At 46.6% G+C, this 27,017-nt stretch overlaps 2 protein-coding genes and 1 long non-coding RNA gene across 3 annotated transcripts in view; 1 reads left to right on the top strand and 2 right to left on the bottom strand.

Annotated features, from left to right (window-relative positions):
* Positions 1-640: 640 nt before the first annotated feature.
* On the bottom strand, positions 641-2,637 carry LOC4813770 (uncharacterized). The gene is made up of 2 exons (XM_033381584.1): positions 2,436-2,637; positions 641-2,355 (listed from the first exon to the last, which is right to left on the bottom strand). Exon 2 carries the CDS (start codon positions 2,297-2,299, stop codon positions 863-865), a length of 1,437 nt encoding a protein of 478 aa, XP_033237475.1. The 5' UTR covers positions 2,300-2,355; positions 2,436-2,637; the 3' UTR covers positions 641-862.
* A 2,394-nt stretch (positions 2,638-5,031) lies between these two features.
* The window catches only part of nrm (neuromusculin), a 145,846-nt gene continuing 123,860 nt past the window's right edge, over positions 5,032-27,017 (top strand). Inside the window, exons 1-2 of the mRNA XM_033381573.1 lie at positions 5,032-5,276; positions 5,401-5,631. The gene's annotated coding sequence lies outside the window, so the exon portion shown is untranslated. The remainder of the gene's footprint in view (positions 5,277-5,400; positions 5,632-27,017) is intronic.
* LOC117184408 (uncharacterized) lies at positions 7,384-8,072 on the bottom strand. The gene is made up of 2 exons (XR_004469725.1): positions 7,975-8,072; positions 7,384-7,864 (listed from the first exon to the last, which is right to left on the bottom strand). It is a non-coding gene; the product is annotated as an uncharacterized lncRNA (long non-coding RNA).

Genomic DNA, 27,017 nt, shown 5'->3' with positions numbered 1-27,017 from the left:
GCAGGGCCCAGAGAGCCGCCAGATGTGGGCATGCCACAACCAAATTCGAAAACCAAAACCGATACAGACCCGCTTGGGACCAGAGGCAGAGACAGACAGAGACAGGCAGAGAAGCAGAGATCTGGCTATGAATGAAACTCTGGCAAAGGGAATGGGGCAAGGGACTCAGCAGGGCCCGAGTAAGTACTGAGATTCTCTCACACACACATCGAGGCTGTGTGCAAATGCTAAAACCAAGATAAACAACCCTTAAAATGGGAATTGGCCTGGCCAGACCTCTGCCTAAAGCAACAAAGGGCCTCAAACCCTCGAAGCTGCTGCTGCAGAAATCGCGTCGCGCATGCGCGGAAAATTGCCAAAAGCGGTCCCCGGTCACGACAGAAGCGCACACAGCTCAGAGCTCAGAGCTCAGAACTGGTTTCCCATAGCGATGATGTCTGTATGGCTGGCTGGATGGATGGATGGATGTATGGACCTTTTGTTGGCCGTCTTTGAGAGCCGCTTAAGGGATGCGATGCAGCCATGTTATCTGGATGCTGACGGTCCCAGGGTTCAATGACCATGGCTATAATTCGAGGGTAACACAGTCGATAGCGTTGATAAATGATAAATGAAGCACAAACACAACCATGATGGTAAGTACATGGATTTGAAAGTGAAGAACGCAACATCAATCACTGTTTATTTGCTTTACATTTGTTAAAAAATATATATTCTCTGTTAAACCCAGAAGGATTGGCAAATTATAATCTTAATTTGGCCCAAAGCACTTTTAGAGTGACTTCCTTTTAGTTCTACGGTGTAAAAGTTCTCAAGGCCAAACTATTATTATAATTTCAATCTGGGGTCTGATATTTCTGATTCAGCATTTCTTGTGCGGATGTTTTCTTGTTTCCTCCCTGACATCGCTCCACATATCGACGCCCCCTTGCTTCCCTGGACGCAGTTTGTTAAGGCTCTGCATGCTAGAACCCTGAATATTCGCCGAGCTACCGCTACATGGGGGTTCGTCCAGTCTCAGGTACTTCCAACTGAGCGGCCAGCCTTTGGCCAGATTCTCAGACGGAGAGGCATTCGCCTTTGGCTTTCGATTTAAGCGGATGTCCGGCTTGCAGCGGCTCCCTTTCTGGACCGCTTCTAAATGGTTCTTGGCGGTTGATCGTACCTTCTTCAGGGCTGTCTCTTCACCCGTGCGCCGTTGGTAGTGCGGCAGGGACTGTGTTTCACGCAAAACGGCGTAAAGTCTACCGCGACTTGGCGACAGATCCTTGCTGGACATCTTGCTGAGGATCTTACTGGATGTATTGGGTACACTTCCGCTGACTGATCCACTCTTTCTGCGCGCTCGGTACGCTGGGCAATCTTTGCTACAGTCGCGCCTAGAATGTCTGTCGCCGGCCCCGCCATTTGTCGCCGTATTCTTCTCCTTCTTGTCTCTCTTCTTGTCTGTCCTCTTGTCTTTCTTCTTGCCTTTCCCCTTGCGGTTCTTTGAATTGGACTTGGAACGCGAAGAGTGGTTGACATCGTTATCAGTGTCCTCGTAGATGCTGTCTGACCATGCCTCTGAGAGAAACGTCGCTTTTGACGCTTTTCCCTGTAGTCCTTCATATCCCTGTTCGTCGAAATCGTGTGATTCCGCTCCGTCTCCCTTGGAGTCACGTTTCTGACCATCTCTGTCCATCACGAAGTAGTCGGCGGCCGCATCGGCAAGGTTCTGGAGTCGTCCCCGCAGCTGCGTGATGATCTTGTGCTGCTTGAGGCGCACACTACCCATGGTGGTGGCGTCCGACTGGAGTGTGTGCAGCTTGTCCTCCTGGTCGCGACCAGATCCGTCCAGTGGCTCGCATGTCATGCGCTCCAGCTCCTTGAGGAGAGTGATCCTTTCGCAGTCCGAGGCGGCGGCTATTTGGCGCAAGCGGAACTGCACCTTGGCATAGTGCGACGTCAGGGTGAAGAGGGCCTCCTGCAACTGCTGGACATCGTCCTCCAGCTGGCACTCGTAGGGTGTCAGCTGTCGTCCGACCAAGTCTCCCTCCTTTTCCTCATCGGATGCGATCTTTGAATGTGAGTCTGAGTGCAAAAATGGATTGTGAAAGTGATGATGGTTCGAGCCATGCTCCTCCTTTGGCTTTGTTTTGTGAGACTTCGCTTCATCATGTGCCTTTGAGTTATCCGCCGGCTCGCCCCCTTTTTTGGAGGATATACTATGGGACGAAGCCTGCGCCTTTGGCGGCTCATCGGATTTGGGCTTACGAACGCATCCACAACTACAACCACATGCACATGTACGTAACGACATTTTGCTTGGAGGTCCTGCTTGTGTCTCAGCCTTGTCGGAAGTTTCTTTGGTTGGATCTGTAGAAATTATATTTAATTTTGAAAGTTTTCCAAAAGTATCAAAGTTGTTTCTTTTTGTGAGTGTCGCTTCTACTCACTAAATATTTGAGACTCTGATCAATGAGAACAGCCTGCCGATGTTTGGGACGAGCCACTCCACTGCGATGGTAGAAATGTGTGCGAATACGAACCAGAAAACCAGTGATTGGATGAGAAATATTGTAATTGGGTGCACTTCCCCTGACCTACACATGGGAGTTCGATCGGAGTCGGTTGGGATTTGACTCGGATTATTTTGAAGCAGCTACAAATGTTTGACAATTTTCTAAACGACAAATAGTATTCGATCGATCCAAAGAAGAAGCCATATAGTAGATGGGTAGATGAGTGGAAAGGTGGACCGTTATCCCATTGTTGCCGATTCATTGACACTCGGTCTTAACCAGATTCTACTCTCCGCTCTCTCGGACATTGTTTGGGAAAACAACGCCGTGTCCCTGGGCAGGGAACACTCCACCAGAGGTGGCCGCATGCAACATTAACACGCGAAATGTGCAACAAGCTGAAAAATTGCTAGTTGTAATCAATGCCTGGTCGGGCCCATACCCGTCCCCGTTGCCGTTGCCGTTGCCATTGCCGTTGCCTCCCCCAGTTCTAGCTCTACTTCTACTACTATCTCCATCCGGCCCATACACTGCGCCGCAGGGCGCCAGAGCAGAACACACTAACCAAATTTCATGTATCCGAAAGATTTAGCCGTGTTGCGAGCAATTGATTTGGCCCCTACACGGGCACGGACGCGGACGCGGACTCGGACACGGACACGGGCACAGACACAGACACGGGCATGGTATTGGGTACGGACAACGGGCAGCGGACACGGGACACGGGACGCGGGACATGGACAGGAAGGCACCTGGCTGCGCTACGAGTGCAAGCCCTTGAGGGAATGCCGAATAGGAGCGAAAGCCCGTTGCACGAACAAGAGGGTCCTGTCCTCCTACTTCCCCTGCTCTTCCTCCTCCTCCGGCGCCTGGTATCGGGGAGCAAATGCCGCGTTGCGTCATTTGTAAGCGGATGAACATGAAAACTATATAAGATTTTAGGCAAATTGGGGGATTGGGAGGTAAATGGATGGGATGGGATGGGTGAGATGGGGGATTGGGGGTGTTGGGGGTGTTGTTGGCCATGAAGTGGCGTGGCGTGGCGTGGCGTGGGGTCTGTCGGTAGTCGTGCGTGCGTCTCGTTTCGCAACGGATTTTAAATGAAAGCTGATTACAGACAACCGGGCCAAAGGGGCACAAAAAATTGGTAAAGAAAAATCGCTAGAAGCATCTGAGCATCTGCTCTTTGGGCAGTTTTTGCCGTACTGCAGCACACTGGAGGGGCTTTGCGAGGGTGTTTGGACAATCAGATAACAATATTACTTAAGCAGTTCTTTGTCGTCTTCTTGGCTAGCTTATTTATTACCCCCCGGGCACTGCCGGCCCTCCCATGGTGAGTGTTGGGGCAGGTCCCATTTGGCTTTCGCACTTCGGACCCGCAGCACAGCACAGCACAGCCCAGAGCCCCACCTCGTAAATCGCACCAAATTGCGAGTCGGCGGTGGAGTCGGCGGTGTCCGCGGAGTCGGTGCTGGGGCTAAAGAAGTGATATGGCCAGAACGTCAGCTGTCAGCAGTTTGTGGCTTGGAAATGTGGAGCACGAAGGCGAGAGAGTAAGACAGCGAGAGCGACACGAGTGGAGCCGAGCCGAGTGCCGGCTCTCTCCTGGAAGTCGTACGGCACTGGAATTCACTCTTAAGTCGATGGCATCGCAATTTAAGAGAGTCCATTGTTTACTTAAGAGCGGCCAGAGGGTGGGGGGATTACAAGAATGAAATATAAATAAATATGATTTACTATTAAATATTACAATTATTAGCAGAGTGCAGTAAATATGGTCTTTGGATGTGTACATACATAAATATGTGTATATGTTTATTCATAATATTATTGAAATGTAAATTAATTCATTAGCCATTGGTTTTGCCGTAAGAGCGAACCTTCATCGTCGCCTGCTGGCAGATGAATAAATCTGCTTTGCTATTTCTGCACTTCAAAGCCCAAACCCAAACACATTCCAGAAATTCCAATGAAATTAGCCGAGTGTGCAACAGCGCGCCCCCCAAGAGGGGGAGAGGGAGAGAGTGACTGAATGAATGCGAGAGAGAGACAGAGAGAGAGCAATCCATGCACTTCGGCTATGCAATTGCACTCTCCCGCTGTGGATGCTCTGAACGGAACATCAAACATAAAGCGCCATCCCACCGTATTTGGTTATTCCGTCGGACCATTTAATGGGTCCCGTTGTAGAAATAACATAGAATTAATCAGATGGGATAGAGATTCGCTTTAAGGGGTCCCGTCCCACAGAATCACGAATGCCGGCTCCGGCTCCGGCTCCGGCTCCGACTACGGCACCTACTCTTTTGCGGGCTTTGATTCCGGCTCCTACTCTTTCGCGGGCTCTGAATTCATGCTCGGCTCTCGCTCGGTTCGCACTGGAAGCCTTTCGGCCTGACAGTGGCTCTGCCTGGCTGCACATCGTTCGACTACGATTCCCGACGGCTGTTGCAAAGGAAGCAAAGCAGTAAGCAGTTCCTGGCCTGCACTTGCCACTTGCCACTTGCCGCCGTTCCGTGTGCTCCGTGTTCCGTGTTCAGTTGCAAACGAGCGACCTAGGCGACGGGTTCGAAAGCTCGCACGGCCACCCCCACTCTCACTGAAAATCCAGAGACTGCAGGCCAACTGGCGAATAATTGTAGAGCCAAAAGCGTCAAGTGCCACGCGCTGGCCGCAAAAGCAAGCAGCTATTTCTGTTAATTCTGTAAAGTTCCGGTTTTAATACGCGGCTAAGTAAGAGCATGCGACTCTGTTCGCCGCCTGACAATCGCATCGGTGAGTTTTTTTTTGGTGTCAAGTGTTGGACATACATATGTAGAAAAAGAAGGCGGGCATAGGGCATAGATAAGTGCCAAATGGGCAGCAGATTTAAGAGATTTTCCATCAATTTTTTTGACAGTGCATCATCGTGGCAGCGTGGTAACAAGCTCCAGCCAGAGCTTGTTTCCATTAAAATATTTCCTTCGAGAAATCCGCCGAGTCCTGCCCCGAAATTACCTTCAATTCGACTCCGGCTTCGACTCGTATTAGATTGCTTTTCAATCCATTGCAAGGGGGAAAAAGGAAAGGCTTGGGCTTGGCACGTGCCTGAACTTTGACAGTGCTGCAGATTTTCCTGATGCACAGACAGGTACGTACAAATACATACATACAAACCTACATATGACTGATAGAGATAATAAAACTTCTGATTGATGGTAATGGGCTTAAATTCAGTGGTAGAGCATAGACAGACAGAGAACACAGCAAACGGTAAACGGTAAACGGTAAACAGAGAACAGAGAACAGAGCCTGTCCAATTGAATATTTAACTTTTATTTGATTGACCAGAAACAAGCAGCAGATACCAAGATTTGTATGTCTCTAGGCTGCTGCTGCTGCTGCTAGTGCTGCTCATTTGAGAATTTTAAAATATTAATATATTAACCGCAAGAAACAAGCTCGGACGCGTGTGACCACAGAATGACCAAAACCAAATAAATAATAATCCAGAACACAGAAGCCCAAACAGAAACAGAAACAGAAACTGAATCAGGAGCAAGTGTTGAAAGTGTCGGAATTTGCAATTCGATTAGGAGAGATGATAAATTCAATTAAGTTGCAGTCCTGATCGGCCTGGGCTACAACCAAGTTCTTTTCGGGTAAGTGCAAATTTTTGTCGATGTCAGAAATGTATTTACTTATCTGGTGATGATGGAAATTGAATTTGTCGTGGGAAATCCCAGCCGATAGGAAATCCATTGGGAGCTTCCACTCAACAGATTTCAAACAATGTTGCTCCTCCTCTCCCTCTGGCTCTGGCTCTGCCTTTGCCACTGCCACTGCCTCGCCCTTTTCCTTTCCCTTTCCCTTTTCCAACAAAAATCCTTTAAGAAATTGCCTTGGGAATTCGTTCTCGGCTCATCATTAAAATGAAAACTGCACTTGGAGTGCTTCTAAATATCAGAGATAGACAGAGAGACAGGGAGACAGACATTCGCATGCAAACAATATTAAAATACTTTCGTCGAGCGTCGAGCGGTGAGAAAAACGGATATGCAAATCGTTTCAAACTGCAATTGCATTGCAGAAAAGTGAATGAAAAGCGCCATATACCCCGAGGAAAAGTTTTAGCAATTCATTCAGTCAGCCAGTGGGGAAGTGGAGTGAAGTGCAGTCGCGGAGTCGGGGAGGAGTCAGACAGTCAGGGAGTCATTCAGTCAATCAGCAAGCAAACAACAGCACAAATTCTCGCAAAATTACAATAAACAATGCACAAAGTGCGAAAAGTACGAAAGAATTTTAATTAAACACAAATAACAGAGAGAGAGAGCGAGAGAGAGAGAGGGAAAGGGAAAGACAGGAAGGAGAAAAGGAAATAGCACCAGGAGAGGATCCGGGCAAGGGTTGCCTGCTTTTGGCGCACTTTTAATTGCAGAGGCTCTGCAAATGCATGTTTTGTGCGAGGAGCTTCAGGAGCCATCGATTGTCATTTATTCTCCTGGAGATGGATGGCCACGGAGACGGGTGACGGGGGACGGGGGAGGGGGACTGGGGCCTGGAGACCGGAGAGGAGGAGCAAGTGCTCCCCACTTCAGGTGAAGTGCGAATTGAGGCGCCGTTGGAGTGCAACCAGAGAATAGCTCGCTGCTCAAGTGGAAAAGCGCCTGAAGAGGGCCGTGCCGACGTTGTTGGGCCAAGGTAAAGGTAACGGGAACGGGAACCAGAAAGGGAAAATGAGGCAAAGATGCAGGCCATCAGCACAATAAGAAGCAACAACTGCAGAGATGCTTTTGTCTGTCCCGTGGGGAGCAGGAGTTGAACAAAAAGCAGAAAAGAAAGAAAATTATGTCAAAGGTATAGAGAAGTGGGACGAACAATAGGAAAACGCAATGCAAAGATATTGGTAGTAATGCCAGCGGAAGTGCCTCGGAATTTTTAGTTTACTTTAAAGTCGATTTACAAATGTTTCCCTATTGCTATGACAGTAGCAAATCGAAGACTTTAATGGGTACATGTGTCCAAAAATATTCGAAAGTCTGGGCCAGAGTCCAGTGATCTGTCCGACGGCGAACTGCAGAGTAGCCGACTTATCGAAGGTTCCCGGTAAAAAAAAGCTGTCCATGGCACACACAGAAGGTACCCCTCCGCTATCCAGTCCGATCGGCCGACTATCATTCAGGAATAAAAGTCGATTGTTTTATCCGGCAGTTTCAAGTCGAATTTTTGGCACATCACATCGCTTCCAGGACCCTGGAGCAAGTGCTCGGCGTATGACCTATCATGAACTTAAAGGTATGTCCCCATTGCTGTCCTCTTATTCCTCATTCCCTCGTATTCCTTATCTGGCTTAAGTCACTCACAACATAAGTTATAGGAAAACCCTGTTAAAAACCACCTAATGAATCTTCCAACTCAATCCGTATCGTATCTTGATTCGGTTGCTTGATTTCTCCGATCTTCTCCGGAAACTTTAATCGAGAATATGTCTTACCAACTCTCTAGCTTCCATCCAATAATTTAGGCACAAGGGAAACTGATTTTTCTGGGCCTGTTCTGATGTTCATTCTCGTAGTACGACTGAAAACTGAGTCGTCCCGTCCGATTGTATCGCTTTATTGGCATTGTTTAAATTTTAAATGACATGCGACAAACCCCAAATAGCCAAAGCCAATACATTTAAATAAATAAACTGTGAAAATTTTGCCAAAAATACCAAAAACTGTGAATTTAGCCAACGGAAGCCTAACCCAAGCTAAACCAAACCAAAAAAAAACACCCAAAAACCCAAAAACACACAAAAAAACTACAACTACAAACGCATAAAAGTGTCAACATGGATTTCAATTAAAAATAAACTGGTCGAAATGCGAAATTAAAGCACACGCCTCTCGGCCCGCACTAATGAATATTATGCCTCCGGCCACGGGACGATGTTCGAACATTTCCAAACAATTAGAAAGCGTGGCCCCAGAGCGTGGCCCCACGATTGGCCAATAGTAGGAGCCGGGGAAAGGTCACTCTTAATTGGATGTACATTTGATGTTCATGTATAAAAAAGGTGCTCGCACGATTCGGGGAAGGTTGAGGGAGCGACCATCTAGGGGTAAAATAGAATCCAGTTTGTTCGAATTTTTGACCATTTCCTCTCGCCGCGTTGAATAAATATTTCCTGACATTTTGTGGCATTTTTGCATGTCAATAATATTTATTATTACTATTTCAAAGGCATTATACTAGCAGCAGCAGCAGCAGCAGCAGGGGCAGGTAACGGTAACTGGCAGGCAGCAGAAGCATGATTCGTGCCGCAGAGTATGCCACAAAACGGTGCAATAATTGGAGCTCGGGTTGTGGAGGGGCGGCACGGCACGAATTGGTTGGAGAACTTGCGCCCCGTAACGACCAATAATTGTTACAAATCGAAAAGCTGACGACCCCACCTCCCCGCCCACGCCTCCGCCTCCACCTCCGCGTTTTGCCATTTTTCTTTTTTATGCATTGTAATTTTTCACATTTTTGTTCATGCAAATCGATTGATGGCGTTTGGCACGCAGCGGTAGAGGCATCCAGAGAATGGAAAAAAATGAAAAAAAAAAACAGAAAATTGCTTCGATTGGGATTCAGTTGTGCAGGAGTCCTGGCAGGAGTCCTATTTTGGGTTGCATGAAAATTGTGGAAAGCATTGTTGAAGTGTTGACCAAATATTTGACAACAATTTGTCGCAGGCGGGGGAATGTCAAACCTCGAGGAATTACAGGATTCCTCCGTACATACATACACTCGTATCGCACACTTTTGTTTAAGCTTTTCAGGATTTTCGCTCTGTTCTGTTGTGTTCTGTTCTGTTCTGTTTTTCGGCATGCCATTTAATCTGGTTACTGGAAGGAACCCCCCACTGCGGTCCCTTTATGTTACGCCACATCTTAAACTATATATACTCGTATTTTTCAATATCGCAAAAACGGAAAAAAACTGCATTGCGCCTGGCATGAATATATTGTCTACATGCGAGTGCCCCAGCTACCCTGCTACTCTGCTACCCGCCGATATTTGTATGGCGCCATCCTTGCGACAGGCCGCAAAAAAAAGATGCCTCTGGCTCTGGCTCTGTCCTGCCGCAGGCGCTTGCCACGTTTGAAAGGCTGCACTCCGTTTTTGGTGTTGTCCCCCCAGATCCCCAGATCCCCAGATCTCGTAGCCCCCTTTCGGTGAGCCCACAGCCAACGGGCAGCATGGGACACACAAAAGCGCGTAAGCGTATTATTAATGGCCTGCATAGAGGGCGGGATCCGGGGGCTGGATGGGGCGTGCGGATGGTTCCAATTGTGTGGCACTATCCGTTTCCCCGCACCATCCACCACACACACACACACACACACACACACACAGGCCAGTTCATATTTACTGCTTGTCCCGATTTTGGCCAGCATTATGGCCAGTTTGGGACTGGGCTGGGCTGGGCTGGGATGGGATGCTCTCGAGCCCAGTTCTGCATTCATCTATCAGTCTTTGCTGCTGCTTGCCTTGGTTTTCGTAGTTTTTAATAAAATGGGAAAAAAAACTGAAAGGAAAAACCATTGTTACCGCTTTTCCTCCCTCTTACCACTTTGTGTGTTGTATACTTTCAGGCTGAAAATGAAATTTTAGCCCTGTTCCAGAGTCCACGCGTCCACGCGTCCAGCGTCCAGAGTGTGTGCGGTCTGCTCCGCCTCTACTCGCCTTCTGCCCGGCGATGGCAACGCGCTCGTTTTTCACTTTTGACTCGTTGCAAAATATTTTAAATTGTTTTCCGAAAATGCAATAAAAATTAATTTGGCCAGAAGTTCGAGGGACAACACATATACATATCATATATATAGATATTTATGCCAATATGTATGTCTATAGAGATATAATAAAGGATTCACTGGCCATTCGCATAAATATACTCCTTTCAGCGAGTGAGTTTTGATGAATACATTTGGAGGGATTGCCATTGATTGTACAAGCAACGACGTTTCTGGAGTAAAACGAGATAATGAACATCCAGCAAAAAAAATTTATCGCATCCTGGCTTATAATTATGTCCTGTTGGGCTGTCACCGTTAGTCTTCATTAAGTGGCAATGACAGAGCAGATTCAACAATAACTGTAAATGCTGAAAAATCATATATTTTCAAATGATTTACATGTCCATCCGATCGATGCTCGATGTACTTCTATAAATTCTCATTGCGAGCAACTATTTTTAATTACTTGACGGCACTGCATTTGGCAGGAGGAGCTGTGTGTGTGAGTGAGTGTGAAGGGAAGGCATCAACGGATCTCCTGAAAGCGGACTCACATAATTAATTTATTATGCAGACCCCGTTAATACGATGCGTATTAATATTAATAATATATTGTCTGTGCACTCCTTCTGTCGTCCGACGACATGCCGTGCCAACACAATTGACAATTATTAATTTATAGGCAAGGCATTAATCGAAATAAGTACAAAAACAAAAAATTAAAGATGGAATCCAAATGATGGACAGCTTAATTGTTTTCGACATCACTGGCTGATGTCAGCAGCTGTGCGATCTGTCCCACCAGGTCGTGAGTAATCGCGACTTTAATGCTCATTAATTATTTGCCAATTCCCTGGCAAAACCTTCAAATGCATCCGCATAGGCAGTCGGCCCACCTGGTTAGTCACCTTCGACCTTCGGGCACATTACATATCCTGCTGCATGTCCAAACGAATAGCATTTTCTAATTTACCTACCATTTCACATTTTCCACCCCACCAATTTCGCCCTGCTCCTTATCCCGACTTGACTCCTCTTCCACTCCACACACATACACAACCGCAAATAGCGAAAATATTTTTGTTTTCCCTCAAACACACAGCTACAAGAAAAATGTTTGAAATTCCACGCAAAAGAATGCAATGGAAATTTGTACACCCAGTAGTACGACGACTAAAGGGTATGTTGTATTCGTTGAAGAGTTTGCCACTGGGGATACATGTACATATGCAAATGCTGCTAAGGATCCGAAAACAAATGAAAATCCTCAGTGGTACTGTGGATCGCTGAGACATAATTTTTTTGTAGATTTGTTTCCGATTAGCAGGTATCCTCTCGTCGGAATCTCGACTATACGGGTTGTGTTTCTTCTTGTTTCGACTAGACATTTGCTTAGCCATCTGGGTGGGGGCGTGGGCGGGGGTGCGGGGATGTCGAGGTTTCCCATGCGGAAGTGGGCGAGCGAAGGCGACGTCAATGCGCGATGGGATGGCAGACGGAAGTTGTACGCAAAAGACAATGACTAAGCACACAAGAACGAAACACACATATACAGACCCTCACATCTACCGGCATACGGGCGGAGAGTCCCACAGAGCTTAGGAGTGAGGGGGAATGGAGGGGGGGGGGGGGGGGATGGAATGGATGGCAGGGGTCGTAGCAGGGCGACAATGCCAACAATATGCATACAATGCAAGCCACAGATAAAGTTTCCTTCTAGTTTTTCTCGGACTTTGTTCTCTCGGAAGAGAAGTTCTCCGAGACAAACCGTTAGGAAAATGCAACTGCACTTAAATATGCACATGTCGGTGGTGCAGGCATCTGGGTCTGTGCGTGTGTGTGTGTGCCTGTGCCTGTGGGTCTGTGTGCGGCTGTCAGGGAAAATAAAAACATTTCTTAAGGCTTTTTGATGAACATTTAAACGGCAATGGCCATCGCCGAACGAACATCCTCTAGGAGTCCGTATCCCTAACTGTCCTCCACCTCACTCCCCCGAGTCGTGTTTTCTTTTATTCATGAGCCTCTCTCTCCCTCTCTCTCTCACTCTCTCTTCATTCAAATGAATTTTCCTATCTTTCCGCCCTTTATTTTTCAGTTTTTCAGTTGTTCAGTTGAGGCTAACGTTTTTGTTAGGCGGAAGTGGAAGTGCCCTTTTTTGGTCATGGGCGTGTACTGGCCACCAGTTTTGAGTGCGGTCTTGGCCTTCAACTCTTTCGGCCTTTGCTATTCTTTCACACTTATCTTCTGTAGTTTTTCTCCGTGGCTTTTCCTTAGAATATTCCATCAGGCTTTAACTGGGACACTTTTTTGTTTCTTCTATTTAAACGGGGTTTTCCCATCGATTTTCGGCTCTCAGCATATTGAAATCCAATCTGGAGCCACCAAAACGGTCGTGGTCGCCAAACCCTTTCGAGCCATATAAATATCGTGGGCGTTTGCAGTTCAATTAACTTCTGGCCAAAAAGCCAGAAATACAAGAGCCAGAAAAACAACAACATGAAAAAACAACAAAACAAAACTCGAGGAAAAAACTTGGTAAAACAGTTTAAACTTTTTGGCAACAGCCAGCCGGCAGACAAGCGTTGGCTTTTGCCAAGTGGAAGGGGGAGCGGGAGCGGTAGCGTATTCTACATTGACATGCGATGCGGGCCAGTCCCTGCCCCTGCCCCTGCCCCTCCCCCTCCTACTCCTTTTGGCCCCATTTAAAGCAGCCTTCATGCACTGTAATTTGTGGGGAAAAAGCGCTTTTAGACATATACTTATTGCGCCGACTGTGGCAGACAAGAGTTTTTGGGGTACTGATAAAACGTGCGCTTAAACAAATTGCAGGTTAATGCAAGGAGCGAAAACTATACGGAGAGAGAGAGGGAGAGGAAGAGGGAGAGAGAGAGAACTTTCTTAAATTGTAATTTTCCACTCAGATAAGGGCCGAGCCTCAAGTTCCCTCAAGTGCTGGTTGACCCCTGACCCCTACTCAACCAAAACCCGAGCAATCCAGCAATCAATTAACCTGACTCAGGACGTGTGCTTGGAGGCGTGTCCCATGTTGATCCCTTGTTTGCTAATGTGCGATTTTGATTGATATTTGACATTTATGCTCTCCCGGAGTATTTGGCCAACACAACCTATCTGCCTCTGCCTTGGCCTCTGCACCACCGCCGTGACCGTGCCACCGTGCCACCGTGCCACTCATGTGAAAGTCTTCTATGAGCGCCCAACGCCAGTGCCGTCAACAAACAATTTTCGACATTTCAACATTCATTAATCAAAACGGAAATTATGGGGGCAGGCAGCGCACATACGTTCGTCCGTTCGGGTGCACAAAGCATTTACAACTACTACGACTACGACTACGACAGAAGCAGGAGCTAGAGTTGGAGCTGGAGCTGGAGCTGGAGCTTGACTCGTTACTGCTTTTTGGCAATGGGTTTGAGCCAATTTGTGGCATGCTCGTTGGATTCGGAAGAGGTAAAAGTGTGGGAACTGCAGCAAATTAAAGAGAACATGAATGAGAAATGAATGATGGAAGGAAGGAGCGTTGGTGCGTGTTTTATGCCCCAAGACCCGAGTCCGAATTCCCCTTCAGTCAGCCGTGAAACCACTTGAAATTGAAATTACCTCGAAATCCTTAAAGCTCGCCAAAACAGAAGAGAACTGGGGAAATGTTCAAGGAGACACGACACCGAGCTCATTGCCTATTTTTGGCCGCACTTCACAAATCTAATCAAAGTTTTACACATCAATTGTTCTATGCCAAGTTCCAGCTTTCAGCTCCCATCTTCCAGCTCCGTCTAGATGCCAGATTGATGCCGCCTCGAATCACCCGATTTCAGATCCCAATGAGTTTTCCAATTTCGGCCACCAAATATGGCAGCTCCAGCGAAACGAAATGTAACAAAAGGAGCCAGGGAGCAGGCAGGGAGCTGCGACACAATGAATGAACAATAAGTAAAAGGAAATTCTTGTGTCTTTGGCCATGGCCAAGAGCCAAAAAGGTATGAAAGTGGAAAATTGTGAAATCTGTCAACGGAAAATATTTGAATATCGACGAGAGGACAACCGCCTGCCTGCCTGCCTGCCTGACTGCCTGCCTGGCGGCTGAAGACGATGCCATGCCATGCAGGATGTTTGCCTTTCGCCGCAGACGATGACGTGACTCTGTCAGGGCCCCAGCCCCCCCGACACCCGCCCCCCGCCAAAGCCCCGTGTCTCCTACATTTCACTCGTCCCGTAGTCATGTGGATGAATGTTGAATGAGCAGCAATTCAAGTGGGGAAAAACACACATACACACATACAGAAACAGTTATATCGGGAGATGGTGGCTAGGACCGAAGCAACGGTTGGAACCTGTCCTGTTGCTGTCTGTCGATTTCCGGTTTCGATTTCATTTGTTGTAGCTGCTTTCAGCCCGCTTTTGCCAGCCAAATGTTGTCTGGAAAAGTTTGTTTCTATTTTTTTTTTCTATTCTATTTGCTGAATTTTGCTCTGACTAGCATGCATATTCCTATCCTTGCTATATGTGTATTTATTTTCGTATTGTTTGTTTAGCAAAGCAAATGGTTCCTTTTTGTGCAGTTGGAGCCAAGCCTTTTCTTTTCTTTACTGCTCCTTGTCTCTTTGTTTCCTAATTTTAAATATACGTGCATGTTTGCTTGCGAATATAAAGGGATTTATCTTTAAGGAAGAGAATGCGAAGAGAAGAGGAGATATCCATGAACTTTGGAAATTAGTTAGATGGGGAAAAATACGGGGGCTACTATTCCTGATTCAAGGGAGACTTCCAGGAGAAATGGGTAGGGGACTATCCTTCTTCAACAACAAAGCATCATTCCATGATCTATGAGTGCCCGTCACGATTAAGCATTACTAGTATTCCCTATTGTCCTACAGCGGTGGGACATTTCGCTCCCCCGGGGAACGAGGTACCGATTAAACCCACAACAAGCCTCAAATGACCCATCAAGAAACCGTTTACAACAAATTCGCAGAGATTTGAACTAACAATAAAGGGAACTAAACATACTCCATGGCTATTTAAACTAATAACCGCTCAAAAATTACCGACAACTTGACCACGAAACGCTTTCCTTGTTGAATGGTTGCCCGAAATGAAGGAAGAAGCGGCCAATAAAAAGAACTGAACAGAACAGAACAGCACAGAAGAGAACTCTCAACAAATGCCAAAAATTTATGGGCCACAAAACGGCCAAATTTACGCTAGTCACGATTTTGTAATTTGCGACTGTTTGCTGTGGCTATTGGCGAGTGTTTTCCCTCGCTCTCTCTCTCTCTCTCTCCCGTTCTCTCTCTCTCTCTCTCTCTGTTGAGCGACCGCCTTCCCGAAAATGAGGGAAAATGAGCAAAGGAAGATGTGAAAGGTAATAAAAAACCTAAGGCAGGCGCCGAAAAATGATTAAACATAAAAATGCTGCACATATCAAAATGAAAGCTTGCACACACACACGCCCACAAACACACACACACACACACAAAGCTCATTAATGTGTTGGGGGGCGAGGCGAGTGAGTGGCAAACGAAAGACTGGCCGAAGGAAGCGATAAATGCGTTGAAACATGCTCGGCAATTACTCATTTTACGTTGATCGCACAAATGGTCAACGGGGCGTATGAGCTACGCCTCCGACAGCAACGACAAAGGCCGCCGCGTCACGTGAGTCCTCCTCCGAAATGGCTTTAATAATAAGTTGAGAGAAGGCCCCCGATGCCTACGCCGATTGTCATTGTCTTGCGGCAGGGGCCGAAATGAATAATGCGGATTTAATGTCCTTAATGTGCGAGGCCGACCACCACCGACCACCACCGACCACGGCATAATATTGTATTGTATTGTATTGTAGAAATCTGGCAAAAGTTTTTGTGAAATATTCTGCCACGTATCGAATATATGTATGTTCGTACTTCTTTTGTTTCCTGAAGAAACCCAAAGAGTTTGGGTATTAAAAACCACAACCATTGTTCTGAATTTCGGAATTTGTACACTGCAATCAATGCATTTGCATATCAGAGGGAAATCTCATTTGAACATGTTAGAACGAGGCTCATTCTTATATCCTGCAATATCTGTGGGAAAATGCTCGAAAATTCAACTCGGTTAAATTAGTGAAATTAGTTATTCTGCTGCGAAAATTCGCTCAGTGTGTATTTTCTTGGTGTCATTCTTCTTCGGCTTTCCCTTTGTTGTACTAAATTAGGCGACACTTAAAGCAGTTGTGGGCCACCGAGAGGACTGCCACAGAGAGGCAAACAGAAACAGATAGAAGTTTACGCCCACACAGGAAGTTTGAATTTAATGTTGAGTCCAGGGCCAGGACCAGGACCAGGACCAGGGCCAGGACCAGGACTAGGACCAGGACGAGTGCTGTCCGTGCGGTTGCTTCGAGGGGATAAGAGAGGTTGGTTGGAGACAGCGGAAGTGCGCGCTTAAGTGCTCATTATGTTTAGTTAATGCCGCTATTTATTAGAAAATCTAATGGGTTTTTATCCTTCCCTTTCTTTTTCCGCAACTTCCCTCTGTCCACGCCTTCGTCGTCTAGCTGTCTGCCCTGCCCCTCTCTTCCTTCCGCTCTGGAGAGAGCGAGCATAAAAATAATATTTGTGTCATTTATTTGGTTATTTGTTGATTTATGTTTTGGTAATTTGTTACAACTTTTGTCTACCGCAATTTGTAGTCTCGAAACTCGGTTGATTGTCCTTGGAGACTTCTTGTGGTTTTTGCATAATTTAAATTTATGCACTTTATTAGAGAGCGCGAATAAGTGTGGTGGGAGGTGGGTGGTTTTCAGTTGGGTGTTGGGAGGTGTTTGGTGGTTAGCAAGCGCGTGTTTTCCTAAATGATTGGGTGCATAAATAAATATTAATGATTGCAGAGCAGGGGGCGTAGACATGAGCAAAAGATGGTTAAGATCCTTGCTGGTGGCGGCATTAAAAGCGCGGATTTATCTTAAAATATGTCAATGTTCCCAGAGATGGCTGAAGGATGGAAGGATGAAGCTCATAAATATGGAACAAACCTATTTTTAGTGGAAACAGTTTGTTTCTAGCTTACGATCAACCCGTATTTAAAATGCTATTTGGCGGTACTTAAAGATTATTACTGAAAGATAAATTCGAAAAATACAGAAACTGCATAAACTACGCTTTTATGTTTATGTTTTAATACGAATGAATCGATTTAATTCGAAAAAGCATTCCGAAATAGTCCACAATCGGTTGAAAAGAAAGAATCAATCCTTAAGCCATGGATCCAACGTTGACATGATCCTGTCTTTCCTGACATTTGAGTTAACAGATTGACAGTACCTGTATTCGAAGAACGGTCTTCTTTATTTCCATTTCAATGGGACTGGACTCGCGTCTATTTTGTGTCTGATTTTTGGACATTGCCTTCCATTAGGCAACTGTCGCCATGGCAATAACCGCCGCCGCGTGCCTAGGCCATTAGCCAGCGGCTGGACCAAGTCAGACTGCGGCTACATTCCACGTCCTATTACAGCGGCCGCATCCATATCCACACCCACATCCACATCCACATCCATATCTGCCTCGACATTGGCATTAACATCAACATCAGGCTCAGATGCTGACGCTGATGCTGCTGTCAAATAGCCGGCAATCACTCAGTCAATTTGGCTTTCTGGCTTACAATTTTTCTGCAGTTTTTTCGGAGTCTCTCTCTCTGTCCGCCTATTTGTCCGTGGCTTGATTTATGGATGGACCGCCACCGCCCCGATCGAGAGAGCGCTCCTTTTTGTGTGCCACAAGCCGGACTGAAATCAATGTCTGAATTAAATCGTTGAATTATGTATGTGGTGCCCGACACTTGGCTACTCTTTTCCGGCTAATTCCAAAATATATTTCCCCCTGCTGTTTGCTCAAATTATTATCTGGCATAGCAATCCATATTTTGCATTTAATATCGGCCTTGTTTGTTTAAACAAAACACGAAACACAAAACAGAGACACAAAAATAGATGGAAAATGTGGGCCGCTGACATGGATATTCATATGTACATATTAATTGAATTTAGGCAGAATCTGACCCAAAAAATGAGTCAACTGATTCCCACCAATGTTTAAGCCCACCTTTAACCACCTTATTAACATAACTGAATAATTTATTTGCCTGTACAAATATTTGTAGAATGTTTGGGATACCTTTAATGGAGAGCACTGCCAGCCAAATGGCAGCGAAGAAAAACCGTGAACTCTGTAGCCATAACACAAATAAATCTCGAGTCTTTCGGTTGAACTTTGCCCGACCGCATATCACCCAAAAACCAAGCTGGGAAAACCAGGGCCAAGTTTTTGGTCTCAACTCCAATTTCCTGCGGCATTTCTCGAGTGGAGTGGAGTAGAGTGGAGTGGAGTGGAGTGGAGAGGTACGAGTATGTCTACGTCTACCGTACCCGTAATACGTCGCACGCTTTTGTGTGCAGCTGTCAGGTGTCAAAGTGTTGCAGTCAATGAGCTTTTCTTATACACGTCTACATCGCCTCTCCACTCTCCACTCTCCATCTGTTCGTTGGCAGCGGAGGGAGTCCTCTTCTTGTCAGTTGCCAGCTCACGTTTTTTTTGGGCTTCTGGCTGCCCAATGAGGACGATAACGACGATAGCATCTGAAGCAGCTGTCCTTTATCGTTGTTTTTCCCCCATTCTAAAGACGCGGCGAGAGATCGGCGGAGGGCAGGGAGCTGGCCTGTCTGCGGGGGCAACAATCCATAAACGAACAAATTGCCTGAAAATCAATTTCGTCGGCGGCTACTTTTGTCCGTTCTTTCGGCTTTTCCTGTCTTGTGGCTGTGGCTGTTTCTGTGGCTTTGTTGAGGCGTTTTTCCGGCATAAGTAGCTGGTTTTATGTGTGTACGTCCGTCGAGCTAAGCTTGTAAAATTTATGCACATGTTTTGCCCGAAAAACCTTTCCGGAATTCCCTTCGTCTGGGGCGAAATTTGTCTGGCTGGACGCCATAAACTACAGTCCAAAGTAGTTTGATGGGTGTCGAAAAGTCAAGAGGTGTCTGGCAATAGCATTGGGAATACACGAGCACACAGGATAATTCAATGACCCCCTGCCCCCGAGCCCGACCGAGTGAGCTTTAAGATTTCCATTCTTCTGCGAATCGTCGGAAATGAGGAATGCCTGAGCATAATGTTTTGCCACAAACTTGATTAGGACTCCGGTGGGGGCAAACACTTGACTGCATTTACAGTGTCCTGCTGTCCAGCTGTCCAGCTGTCCTGCTGTCCTGCTGTCCTGCTGTCCTGCTATCCGTCCTGGAGGTGGCCCCCACTGCGCGCCCGCAGTGAGGCAGACAACACCTCCACAGATTGGACAACGACTGCAAACCCTTCCTTCCCGCCACAGACTCCGACGCCCACAAAACGCTAAGCGATTAAGCTCTAAATGTCACTCGAATGTCATTTGATTACACGTTGATGTTTGGAGATGACTTGGGAGATTGAGGCAGAGCCAGATGCCGATGCTCGCCGCCACACATCGTCTCACATCCCACATCCCCATCATACACCCCACATTCCATATCCCAGTAGTAGCCAGGAGATCCTACCTGCTTCCCTGCTTCCCAGCCAGTATGCTGGCTAACCAAAGGTGAGCAATTATCGGCACTTAAGCGTGGCGGCGTCCAACGGACCGGAAGTGCCAGGCGGGCGGGCGGCTCCTGGAGAGCACAGATGGATGGAAGGGTGGCCAGGCTGCCAGGCTGCCAGGAGTACCTGGGAGCTACTAGTTGGCATAATTTAGCTGCCGGTGCAGCCACCGGAGCGAAGCCTCGCTTCCTGCAGCTTCCAAATGCAACTGAGCGTACATAATTAATTATTTGCATGTGTGTGTGTGTGTGTGTGTGCTGTGCTGTGGGAGAGTGTGTCCTTGGTAGTATCATGTGTCAGAGAAGGGAATGCTGTTCGCTTTCACTTCCCTGCCTGCCTCCCTTCCGCCGTTTGGCCCCTGTGTCTGGGGTCAATTAACAAATGTTTGCGGTCAAAATTGCATACAGATTGAATGACTTAGCCTTCCGCATTCCAATTCCGCATTCCCGTTCTCCATTCCCCGTTACCATTCCCCATTTGTTGTTTGCACTTGATGCCCTGATTGACTGATTGATTGATCGATCGATTAGTTAGTGCGCTGCGCTGCGCTGCACTGCGCTGCGGCGCGTTGTTTGTGTGTCGCACCCCGATTGAGTTGCACATAGAAAAATTAATCACATTGAAATTAGGTGACGTCTGGCGTTTCAATTAACTGTTAAGCAGGTCAAAGTTCGAAGCGGCTACCGCCATTCAAAAGCAATTTCAAATTCAATTTGAATCTCTTTTGTTTGCCCAACACAAAAGCTTTCTCAGGTGGCAAAAATTCAATCAATATAAAACCATAAAAGGAATTGTCTTGGTCTTCGTCTTGGATATATATTTTTTATTATATTTTCCCCCAATCATTTGCATTGCAGTGGTTTCTCTGATTTTCTATGAGTTTCTTTGCTTTTCTTTTTGTTTTCTTTGTTGCCAAATGCAGGCTGGTGCTCTCAGTCTCTGGGTCTCTGACCGGCGGAGACCCATCGTAGATGTAGATGAAAATAATTTAAAAACTTAAGAGTCTCGCTTCAATGAAATTATTTTCACAGCTGCTACACGGATACGTTTGTGCTCCCCCATTATATTCCTTGTGGACTCCTCCACTAGCACCAGTGGAAGACGGGCATTCAAATAAAATATAATTTAGTCTAGATTTTATATAGTATAATCAGCATCATCTTCTTCATTAGTCACATGCTCGTAAAATGCAAATATCACATAAAATAACATCAGCCATTCGCATTCGCATTCACATTCCCGTTCCTCAATCCTCTATAAGATCTAAACAAACTGTCAAACTTTACAATGGCATTAGAGAGAGTGAGTGAGAGGGAGAGGGAGAGAGTGGGCGAGCTGGGGGTGGGGGACAGAAGCAGAAGGTCATTGGAAAAGGGAAAATCCGTCAGACGAAGAAACAAGTAAACAAAAATACTGTAACATCCATTTTGTCAAGTCCTTTGGCCCCATCCTTCACGTCACACTCGGGGATCTACAGAGGAGTGCCAGGGGGAAAGGCGAAAGAGGAGGGAGGAGAAAATGTCAACAATTTTCTTGGCATTTGCGCCTAAAAGCATGCTAAGTCAAGTTCCTCCCAGTCCCAGTCTTTAAAGTGTCCGCCCGTCCCCGTCCCCGTCCCCGGCACCGTGCCATCCCGTTCCTCAGTTGTCCGTACTCCCGAGTCCGGACTGAGGAAAATGCAGATTTCTACGCACAGTGAGAAAAAGTCAATGGACGTGCCCAAAGCAAAGCTTTGAATGCCAAGTGACACTTGAAGTGGTCGTAGTGGGGCCTCCCTCGGACTCGTAACTGGCAACTGGCAACTGGGGTTGCTGTGATGGGGGCAAGGGAATGAGTCTGGGATGTCCTGTTCTGTTCTGTCTTGGCGTGGGAGTACGTTCTGAGCCTGGGCTCAAAATCGATTCAATGCGACATCATATGCTTGGGCGGAGCGTCAAGCGGCCGGCACTTATTAAATTGAAAATATTGTGTGGCCTGCTTTAAGGCTCAGAGCTGCCCCCAAAATGCGGACAGACGGGGGACTCCCTTTTGATTGATAGCTGTCTATTGCTATCCCAACAAAAAATTTAATAAATGAATGTGGCTTTTATTGCTTGCTCCCCCGAAAAGAAAAGCCGCAATCGGGTAGGGGTACGAGTATATGGAAAATGCGTGTGTTTTCCGGGAGGTTTTCTATCAAGTTTATCATGGCCCCATTTGATTAATGGCCCCCGAACGACACAGACCTCACAGACACGCCCCCAGTACCACCCCCACGCCCAAATGAGTGATGACAGCTGCCAGGGAAAGTAGTTTTCAATTAAAATGGGAAACTTTTCAATTTGCACTTTTCACTTTGACTTGATGAATTTTCCGCTTGGCTAACCGCAGTAGCAGCAGCGCCTAAAAGACGACAACTACTTTGTAGACTCTCCGGCGGAATGTCTCGACATTTACGACGACCCAGCCAGCAGCTCTCCTCGCTTAATGTAAATCCTTGTTATCCTTCATTTTATGCTGCCACTAGTGCATTTGCCCCCATCTTTCCCATCTCCATCTCCATCTCCGTTCCCGTTCCCATCTCTCCCGTTCTCGGTTCTCGGTTCCCGGTTCCTGGTGCCCATCGCCATTGCCATTCCTTTCAGCGTCTGGAGCGCTGCAGCTTTTCAAGTTTATGTCGCCAGGGCATCCAGGACCCACCATCGCCTTCGGCCTGGCCTCCGTTTCGGCTTTGCGGTTGTTTCCTGATGTCCATTTTCCTTCTACACTCTGCTCATCGTTGTCTCCATGTTCTTTACGACTTTGTGTCTCTGTTTTATGACCGGTTTCATCGTTCGTTTTCGCCTCTTCTTTTTTCGTAATTATTGTCACGTATGCGCTGCAAAATTTTATGTGCCCCGACGACGATCATCAGAGGGCAGTGGAAGGACACTCGGACGACGACGGCAGATGCATTAATTGCAAGCTTGTAAAACGTTTCGCAGACCAAATTTTTATATGTCAGAGATTAAGTTTGCAGAATTTCCACACGGGCTGGAAGACCCGCCGCAAGCTTACAAAAACCAATTAATTTTTACGCTTGTCCCAGAGCTTAAGGTTTTTAGCCATAATGACTCCGCCATAGTCTCCGGGAGACTCAATTCAGAGTTTAGATGCTGTGTATATTTAAGTTATATTTTTCTTATTAAAGACACATATGTATGTACATATCTTTCCATCTCGAAGACAAATGGAAAGCATTCTGCTTGTCCGACAGTAGAACCAACAATCGCCATTGCTTCAGGACATGCAAGATGCTCCTTCACCTTGATGGGTATATTCCTGTATTCCGGGTCTGCCTCCAACGCTCGATGTTCGTGTACTCTCCCCATCCTTCCCCCAGGCTCCTTAGAATGTTCTATTAATGGGAAAAACCGCTAATAACCCCGATGACATGCAATGCCCGAGGAGCCTGCCTCTGCCTCTGCCTCCTATCTGCCAGCCACATCCGCATCCGGAACTATTCAAAGAGCAATTCATCTCACACAATACGCCTCATTGGCCATTCGGAGAACAAAAAATCTGCTGATAATCGGCTTATAGTTTTTGGCCAGCCAATTTCTCAAAGTCTCCCTCTCACCCCCTCCCCAGTTTTCCCCGGCTCCCTTTCAATAATTTTCCGCATACACGCGCCGCAGAAGCAGCAGCAGCAGCAACAGAAGCGGGAGCAGGAGCAGAAGAAGAAAAAGCAAAGCGTAAGCATGTAATCATTATTTTCACTGGCCAAACAAAGGAAAAAGACAAAGTTGCAGAGTGGTAAGAGGGGCAGCAGAGGCAGGAGAGAAAGGACCTGAGGATGTTGGTGAGGAGAATGAGGAGGAGCAGGAGAGCATAATGAACCCTAAATAAAAGTGCGCTCGCAGAAACTTTTGGCCTGGGCCTGAACTTTTCCCGCTTTCCCGCTTAACACTTTGCCGCAACAATTTATCGTTTTTGTTGCCTTTGCCGTTGCCGTTGCCGTTGCCGTCGCCGTCGCCGCTGTCGTTGTCGTTTGCGGAAGTGTTTGGCATTGCCAAAAAAGATAATGTTGGGAAGACGGAAGATGGTGTTAAGATCCTGAGGACCAAGTTTTTTCCTGGTATAGCCAGAGCAAATCCCTAGCATTGGCGGCGGCCCCAAGTGCGAGACAAACTTGCAATGCGCATTGAATTTCAAAATGCGTTCATCTCTCACCCGCCGCCCGCTGCGGTGGAAAAACTATCTTCAAGTGGGGAAAATAGTGATAGAGAGGCAGAGCAATCGCATGGGAGTGGGAAAATCTGTGAAGCAACGTAAACGAAACCGCCATATTATTTCTACATTGATTACAAATGGTGTGAATTCTCCTCCGAGAGATGTGGTAGTGGTGGAGCCTAGGGATTGGAGTTGAGAGTTGTGAGAACGGAACGGGAAAAATAAAGGGGATTTCGCTTGTTTGTTTTTGGTAGAGGAAGCTAATGTGTCTGGTTAATGCAAGCCATTTGCCTATCAACGAATTCGAAAAGGGATTTGTGCAACGGATCATTATGTATGCGCAATTGATTTATAGATTACACCTACGAGTATCTGCCAATGGGGGGGGGGGGAATCTTTTTATCCCTGCACTGATTCCCTTGATTCCTTCAGCCCCCCATCCCTACACCCAATCTTGCCGTATAAATCCATTAGCTATACAATTTTCAGTCCCTTTGTACCGTTCCTTTGATGCATATTCACACACTCATAAAGATACATTTTGAATGCACTCTCTGATTGAAACAGATATTAAAAAGAGCTCCCTTTTGGCCAACACTCTCTTTTGGCTAAAACTCACACATTTCACATGGCAATTGAATTGCCAGGCAAAGTGAAAAGAAGCCCAGCAGGAAAAGTGCAAGTAGGAGCTCTGCTCTGGCTCAATGAAAAGACTCTGTGCCCCTCGGCTACCCTTGGAAACAGAGGGATGTAATAACATTCGCAGCTATTTAGAGCAATTTTTTGCACGCTTCAACTTGGAAGCTTCCTCTGAAGGGAATTGTCAAAGGGAAGGAGACGTGACACAGAATGAAATGAAATGTAACAGCAACAAAAGGCGACACACTGAGTGAAGGAAGTGCTTCTACTAACGGGAGCAGCACCACGAGCAACGCGCTGTAGCTGCTTTAACCTATTCAGCTGAAGGAACCTCTTTCCCTTTTGCTTCCCTTGCAGGCACACAATTTTCATTTCCGCTTTTTATTTGCACGGCGAACCTGATGACGGAGTCGCACTAGCAGTAGCAGTCGCAGTCGCAGTCGCAGTCGATGTCGGGTATCGGTGTCGGTGTAGGGGACGGCTGGCCGAATACCTTATAGACAGTAACGAAGAGAATTTCGTTTGAGCTTACTTTGTTTGGGGCCAGTGCCAGTGCCAGTGCCAGGCCAGTGAAAAGGAGAGCCAAGAGAGACACTCGTATCTATGTGAGTGTGTGTGCGAGGAGGAAAAGTTTGCTCCATTTGCGTCGCCTTAAGGTGAGTTTAATGAAAAGTTGGTCATGGAGGGGATGCCCCTGGCTCGCCCTGGTATACCAGGCATCTGCCTTCACATGAAAGTGGAGGACAATAGAATCCAGCTGCTGTCCGAGAAGGCCGCCCAGAAGCTGCATCAATATCCTGTTGCCATTTTGCGCTATTTACAAAATGAAATACGCCGCAAGTTTTCGGGACAGAAACTAAAACAGAACCAGAAACAAGAGCCAAAGTAACCACGAAAATTAAACTTTTGTCTCGTTTGTGTTTACTTTGGCCTGGACGGAGGACGGAGAATGGAGGACGGTGGACGGCGGTCGGAGGGGTGGTGCGGCGGTTCACATGGAGTGGAAAAAGTTTGCACGGAAAGAAAATGCAATAGGGGAAATGAAAATGGAATTAAAAATAGTATTAAGCAAAGGATACACAAGCTCTATAAGAGGAGTCTTTAAGAGATCAATGGTGAATAGGAGGGGCCTTAAAGAGGTCCCACAAAGAAACAAAGCTTTTCCGGATAGGTGGAGACTCCATATACAGGTTGCAAACGAACCAAACATTCAGGTTTCAGCGGCTCACTGCTTGATCACTTGCTTGTAAAGGCAAATCGAACCGAGACTTCAGGTTTCAGCGGGCGACTGCTTGATCACTTGCTTGTAAAGGCAAATCGAACCAAACGTTCAGGTTTCCGCGGGGGACTGCTTGAACCAAAGCTTCAGGTTTAGTTCATGAACTGCTTTCAGGAGGATTTCCAAGAAACCCGAACCAAGCCTTCAGGTTTCTGGTTTAATCAAATATAGGATCTTTTGCTGCTATTTTTCCACAGGTTGAAATTATAAATATAAATTCTATTTAGATTGCCGATAAGCTTCGTTCCACCTAAAATGTATTTGATAGCAACTCTAAATACTGGTGTTCTGGTGGTAAAGGACAATGACGAGGCACCCGACAGTAGCGTTCTCCCTTACATATTTAATTCTATGGAAGACCTAAAACTGCAAACCTAATCAGCAAGCCTTTCGTCTGGCGGTTTCTGCGAGAAGTACATTCAGCAAATGTGCTGTCTGCATAAAATACGCTTTTTATTAGTCTGCATCAAAGCGACACCAGACAATTGGATTGCCCTGGCTACCAAAAAAAAAAAGGTTAAGCTGCCGTCAGACGGCTCTTAGAACTTTCGTTAGACAGGACGAACCGAGGTTTGGCTGCTAAAAATTGTCTTAAAATAAACTAAACTCGCATTGTCTTCACTCTGCTCTGCTCTGTGTGCAATCAGGGAAAATCAAATATGTAAGTACTGCAAATCTAATTTTCATGCGAGCTTCCTCTCAGCCAATATTTCCGCCCCAACATCCGGAAGGACTTTTCTTTTCCGTTCCATTCGGTTTTTTTTCTTTTTTTTTGATTTGATGAACACATAAATAAATAAAATGGCAGCCAGGAGTGGTTTAATAAAAGACGCGATAGAATTGCTGGCAATGGCACAGTGCCCTGCGGAAACGGCTGGCAATATGCTCGGTTCGGCTCCGCTCGGCCCCACGGTCGCCGCTGTTACCACCATTTCCACTGGTTCCACTGTTTCCGCTGTTTCTGTTCTGTTTCCGCCCCATCCCAAAGGTGCGAATGCGTAAAGGCGTTTATTACTATAAATATTAAAATGGGA

The sequence above is a fragment of the Drosophila pseudoobscura genome, chromosome X (genome assembly GCF_009870125.1).
Source record: "Drosophila pseudoobscura strain MV-25-SWS-2005 chromosome X, UCI_Dpse_MV25, whole genome shotgun sequence".
NCBI classification, from domain to species: Eukaryota; Metazoa; Arthropoda; class Insecta; order Diptera; family Drosophilidae; genus Drosophila; species Drosophila pseudoobscura.
This window is presented reverse-complemented; position numbering and strand designations above follow the sequence as displayed.